Here is a 6,447-nt window from a genome sequence, read left to right as displayed (position 1 = left end):
CCCCAGCCCCATCCCCCCCTCATTGGGGAGGCCACAATCTGCCCCCCCTGCCATGCCCCCCCCCCCTTCTCCTCCACAGACTTACCTGCAGGGACCTGCTCTCCATGCTGCCCAGCTGTGCTCCTGCCCATGTGCATGCATATGCACACAGCACACCTTGCGTCCTGCTTTCAGCAACCCCAAGCAGGAATGCTGCCCGCCTACAAGGGGAAACCTGCCATTTCCCTAGGGAACCCAGGCATCCATTAATTATATTTATCAGTGGACATTATCTGCTACACTGGCCAAAAAGAACGGATAGCTGATAATGTCAATTTCCCTTTTGTTGGAGCCAATCTGATATGCGATCGATATATTGGTGCACCTCTACTAAAAACCCTCACTAACATTACTGTTGTTTTGTTTTACCCAGAAGGGAATGACATTTAGGTTCTTCTGGAACTTGCTCCCTTTTACCGTAGCATGCTCAAGCCATCACACAGGGTCCAGCCAGCAGCACCTGAACACACAGTTCTAGCATATGACATTGGGAAAGAGGCAATCTTTCACTGAACATATTTACCTGAATACAAGATGAGGGTTTTTTTTGCCCCTTATCAGCATAGGGAAAAAAGCCCCTTGTCTTCCATTCACATACAAGGAAACCTCATTAAATATACTGTCTATCATTAAACAGCTGCCAAAAATCATGGAAACTCAACTATGAAGTCGATCAAATATAGCCAACACTAAGCATGACTTAAGACACATGGCCCATATTGGGGAAACATTGTCATGGGATGGGGTCCTAAAGGGTGGCCATGTTACCCCTAGGGCCCCTCAACTGTGCCAATACAGCCTGCTGGGCACCCTCTATTCTCGCCCGCCACGTCTTGATGTCATTGTAATGAGAAGGGAAGCTGCCTTTAAGCCTACTTGCGCACAGTCCGGATGGACTTCTTTGAACCCTGTGGGTCCCGTTTCAAAATAGATGTCCCGGGGACAACCCAGTCTTATGGGCTATATGCGTGGCTCCAACCGCCCCTTTACCAGGCCCCAAGCCTTGAAGGTGGTACTGGCATCGTCTCACCTAGGCCTCAATATAATTCGGCCTCTTGTCCTCGCTGGGCTCTCCACAGCCCAAAATGCTGTGCCCTCTGGCAGCGGGGTCTGTGCACCCCAAATACTGTGCCCTCTCTGGTGCCAGGGTCCCCATGCTGCAGTGGGCCCCCAATGAGGCTGCCTCCTTCCTCAAATAGCCTCACCCAAACCACCAGTTGTTATGAAACAGCAAACAAAACATAAGCCCCTGGGCTGTAACATAACATTTACTGCAGAAGGTGTGCTCTGCCCCTTTACATTACTAGGAGCAGAACTTAGTCAGGTCTCTTCTCTTCACTCACTGTAAGAGGGCTCCTTCCCCCTTGGCCGCTGGCAGAGAACTGAACCCCCTAGTCCCCGTCCTGAGGTTTATATGGGCCCAGGACCCTGCCCCTTCCGGCCAGCTGCAGGCTAGTTTCCTCATTAGCTAGCTGCCATGGCAACCTGTACCTGGGCTCCTGTCTGGCTCTTTGGGCTCTCCCCATGCAGTTTCTGCTCTTCTAGGAGCAGGGACCTAAGTGCCCTGCGACAAACATGATCATAGGAACCTTTTTTTTTTTTTTAAATAAATTTTTCGTGATCCAAGCCAAATCAAGTCTGGTGAGGTCCCTTCCAACCTTAGCATCTATGAATCTATGAAGTGCAAATGCATGAGTCAGTCCAGAATCATAAGTGGCACTACAACTGGCAAATATCCTCCATTCCCACGAGGGGCTTCAGATATTTCCAAAGTCATTTGGCAGGCATCCTACATGCAGGCCCAAGTCCAGAGGTTTGGGGTTCAGATGCCCCCAAGTTTTGCCTGCACTCAGCCATATGGCCACAGGAGCAAGCTAGGGAAGAGCCTTCCATTTCCATAAAGTGGGCTTTAAGCCCCAACACCCTGGCAAGTACTAAACCACGCCAGAAGAAGTTATCCCCAGGAACACTTAAGGAAAACTGCCTTCATAGACCCAGATACATGACCTACCAGAAGAATAGATAAGTGCAGCCAATCTGAATAAGATAAATTCCCATTGAGCATAGTCCCCTTCAGCACTGATTCTTCTTCTACTCATGGTTAACCACTACACTGAATACCTTTAGACTTCCTCTTCACTCTCGCAACCAATCTGCACCTTTCTTTCCCATTTCTTTTTCTTCATCAACTTTAAATGTCTGGCAAATATCACCTCTCAGCTTGTTGCATACGATTAGTGTGGACCTGCCCTCCATGAGCTGAAGCAGAACCAGGCTGCCCTACATCTCATCTGTACATGAATTTTTGGAGGATCCTAAAACTCGTGACAAGAACACCCAGTTCCAGTCATAAGTGGGGGGCTAATTAGCGCACACATCCTTTGTGGGAGACATCTGGAGTATACACACACACAGAGTAGTGCTGAGCTCTGGGGTCAGCACCAATTGAAATGCTGTTGACTCTGCTGGGGCCCAGCACAATGAACTACATAGTAAATCAGGAGTCTTTTGGCTTTGGACTATCATGCATAGTTTGTATTATACATAAGTAAGTGCAAAAGGTCTCCTTAAAAGTGTGTTTATGGAGTACCTGTGCAAACACCTGAAGCAGTTTCAAAAAGAGGTAAATATTTCAATTCTGGATGAAGCCTACAACTATGTTTATCAAGGTCAGTTTTTTTAAATTTGTCTCACACTTCCATGTGCTCAGGGAGAGGAGGGTCTGACAGTAAGGAGAGGGGGAAGAAGTTGGATGGAGTCAGAGGGTGTGGTTGTTACCTTAACCCTAGATTTATTTTCCCTGCTGTAGCAGTGGGGAGGGGACAAATTTAAGACAAACCTCTAATTGATTAGATTCTATACCTGGAAAATTATAAGAAATTCATAATTTTTCCTATATAGCATCTAATTATTTGGGTTGTCTTGTAGTCAAGTAAATATGGTAAGTGGTGTTGCACTCCCCATTTCACAGGTGAGTTTCCCAATCACATCTACTATAGAAAGGTCACCTCAGTTCCCCTACCAGACTTCAAGTGGCTTTCCAATGAGACCAACTAAAGTGAAAACAGATACAACACATCAAAAAAGGGAAACAGAAGAGAGGGAGATTAATTCAGGAAGGAATGGACTGGTTTTCAGTATTGTGGAAGGATTAAGATGGGGGGAGGGGACAACAAGGGTGCAGTCTACTGTCAGAAAATTAATGATTTAAAATATGCACTGAACTTTTGCATATACTGCTCCCTTATCCAGCCAACCTATGAACAGCACCTTTCCCTGTCTTCCATAGCACAAGCAAAGAACAGTCATTACAGCTTTTTTAAAATCTGTTTTTGAGCTTTATCTGTTTTCTTTCCTTAACCTTTTCAAATTCTCTTGTACAACTTTTTTTGGGGTTTTTTTGTTTTGCTTCTCCTTATCAGGGTTGCAAAAGTGCCCATTTACAGGTGGCCCTTTAAAAAAAAACAAACAAACCCAAAAACAAAACAACCCAAACATACTTATCCATCTATAAATTCCATAAAAGTAATTGAGCCTCCATAAAAATAAAACCTCAACTCATTTCCAGATTCACCACCATGTATTTACATTGGACAGAGAGAGTGGAGCAGTGATACCTGGTGTCTAAGCAGGAGTGCTATTCAGCACCTGTCTGGCAGGGCTGTATGGCCCACTAAGGCTCTGTAGTTTCTTGCAGTTAGGATGAAATCAGGGGCACTGGGGGTGGGCTGGGAGGGCAGCATGGTCTGGGGTGCAGTCAGGGGTGTCAGCATATGGGTGAGCATCGTACCCCTGAGCTGGGGACAGCAGGGTGTAAAAATATTGCTACAGCCTTACAGTGATCCCAACCCACCTTTTTCTTCCTAACAGTAAAAAAAAATGTAAATAAAAAGGTTTATTCATCAGTAAACCGCTTGCAGTTTGTCAGTAAAAAACAAACAAACAAACAAAACTGTTTGGGCTGGCAATCTTGAGCCTCATCCACTGACAATAAGGGCAGAGCCCTCAGTGACCTTGAAAGATACAAGACCAGGGACATTTTCATTAACAACTAAAGTTCCCCTAACATGCATCTACATTTCTTTTGCTGCTTCTTGGTTTCCCATCAAACTTTTGTTTCTTCCTCCAACAATTACCCCTCCCCGTTTCCTTCTCACCCTGCACACTCCCACTACTGATTCACTTTGCTGTCATACCACAGGGTCATATTGTTGTGATGATGCCTGGGATCCAAGACCACGTGTTATGGGACTCTGCTTTACAGAATGAAGCCTTAAAAGAAAAGAGGTGCAGCACTGACGGGGACTCAGGAAGCATAAGCTAGACAGAGATGCCCAGCCCAGATCTTGTTCATGCTCATCATTCTTGGTCTATACGTATAGTTATTAGGACACTCATGATCACTGAGACCTCAGGTCAGCCTGGTGTCACCTGCTGGAAATGTATGTAATTAGATTAGACTAATTAGATTAACACTTACTGGTTACTGGCGTTGCATTGTTAGGGGTGTCAGCTCTCAGGTACTGTGTTGTCTGTGTGGAGGGCTGGGATAAGCCTTGTGAGCTACTGCTGTCACTAATGCTGTTTTAAAAACAAAAATTAACAGAATATTTAGGTTTGTTTCCATACCACAACATTCTTAAATTCCCTTCAAATCCCAGCACATAAAAAGGTTAAGCCTTGGGGGGAAAAAAATATCTGTAGCACCCAGGCAAAAAAGTGATGATGCGACTTCGGGGCATTTTCTGCAGATCAACTTCTCAGCCTACAATGCTACTCTTACTTCTCTGAAACACTTAAGGTTTTTCATGTATTTGGCTTATGTACTTTGTTTCATTTCCCAGGTTTTTGATCCCTATTAAAATATAAAAGGAGGTACATCTGACAAGAGGTATGCTCTCTCACAATATACATGACAACATATCTCTCCAGGCAGATTCCTTTCTTATTTTATCAACAGTCTTCTGTCAAGATGGAATAATAATCATAAAAAACTGAGGGACTCACAGCAACAGCCTGAGCGTAGCACCGACATATACCAGTTATGCTTTCACACTCATTACCATTTGAACTGAAGTGCTTTTCTGCCACTATTTAAATCCGTGGGAGTCTCCGAGGCTGTCAATTGTGCCAAATCAGTTTTCAATTATCAACAGCTCAGCAGGATCCTCACTTAGGGTGACCATAACAAAATTTGGGACATGCAGGACCCTGCCCCCTCCCAAGTCAGCAGTACCACTGCAGGCAGAGGCAAAGGCAGAGCAGCATGGTACACCAGGCAGGCAGACAGTGGTAGTGCCTGCTTGTTTACCTGGTGCACTGCACCACTCTGCCTCCCCACTGGACTGTGTCCCACACCTGGGATGCTTGTTTTAATCTTCACCAATCGGTTGGAACCAGCCTAGAAAATTGGGGACTGTCCCGGACAAACTAGGAAGTATGGTCACCCTGTCTATCCTGGTAAATCACAAGGTCCCCTAACGACAAACTTAAGTGCTTTTATTAAATTACCATTAAAAAAAAAAAAAAGGTACTACAGATTTCATAGCTTATACCAGGGCTCAGCAATGTTTTCCAGGGGGATGGAGGGAAATGGGGAGGGCAAAAATCACCCAGCATAGGGTTGGAGGGATTAGGTAGGACTCAGCTACTGCCTGCTACTCAGCTGTGATGTAGTGCGGTGAACCCACCCCCGCAATAGCCTATGCCACCCAACTGCAGCATGGCATGGGCAGTGATTGTCCTCTGACAGAGCCCTGGGTGGCTGATTGCCATGCAGCGCAGGGAGAGCCCCCCTGCCACTGAATGCTGCCAAAGGCAGAGCTCCACAGGCTGAATCCAAAGGCTCCAGGGGCTGCTGGCTGCCAACCCCTGGCTTATACACTTTCTAGGAACTAACTCAAAAAAATTTTAAATTGACAGAAAGCAAGTGTAGACGGAATTTAAATTGTAATGCAAAGCTTTTTATCCTTTTTTTCAGGCAATTTTCTAGACAATATAGTATTTGCCCAGGAATAAAGCCACTGGAATAAAGAAAAGAATGAAAGTGTCTATGAAAGGACTGTAGGTGCCAATGTTTCTCTTTGGAAGGCCTTAAAGGATGTGCATTTTATTCTTATATTCATCACAATTAGCTTCAATGGAAAAACAGAACCAAAAAATCAAAATAAGAAAAAAAAAAAGTGACCTCATTTTTTTCAATGACCTGGTACCAAGTAATGGCCTCAAGTACTTATTACTAGGGAGCTACCCAAATTGAGGAGGAGCCAAAAACAAATGGTGGGAAGAGAAGGAAAAAGAAATCCAACAATTTCATAGTTGGTAGGGTCAGAAGGGACCCGAGTAGATCATCTAGTCCGACCCCCTGCCATGGCAGGAAGAGTACTGGGGTCAAACGACCCCAGCAAG

The 6,447-nt window shown here is 45.2% G+C and overlaps 1 protein-coding gene across 1 annotated transcript in view; it reads right to left on the bottom strand.

The window, feature by feature from the left end:
• RYK (receptor-like tyrosine kinase) overlaps window positions 1–6,447 on the bottom strand; it is a 130,890-nt gene that overhangs the window by 44,229 nt on the left and 80,214 nt on the right. Inside the window, exon 7 of the mRNA XM_019513026.1 lies at window positions 4,520–4,620. Coding sequence (XP_019368571.1) covers window positions 4,520–4,620 — 101 coding nt within the window. The remainder of the gene's footprint in view (window positions 1–4,519; window positions 4,621–6,447) is intronic.

Source organism: Gavialis gangeticus, unplaced genomic scaffold (genome assembly GCF_001723915.1).
Source record: "Gavialis gangeticus isolate Ggan-Ray unplaced genomic scaffold, GavGan_comp1, whole genome shotgun sequence".
In the NCBI taxonomy this organism is placed as follows: domain Eukaryota; kingdom Metazoa; phylum Chordata; order Crocodylia; family Gavialidae; genus Gavialis; species Gavialis gangeticus.
This window is presented reverse-complemented; position numbering and strand designations above follow the sequence as displayed.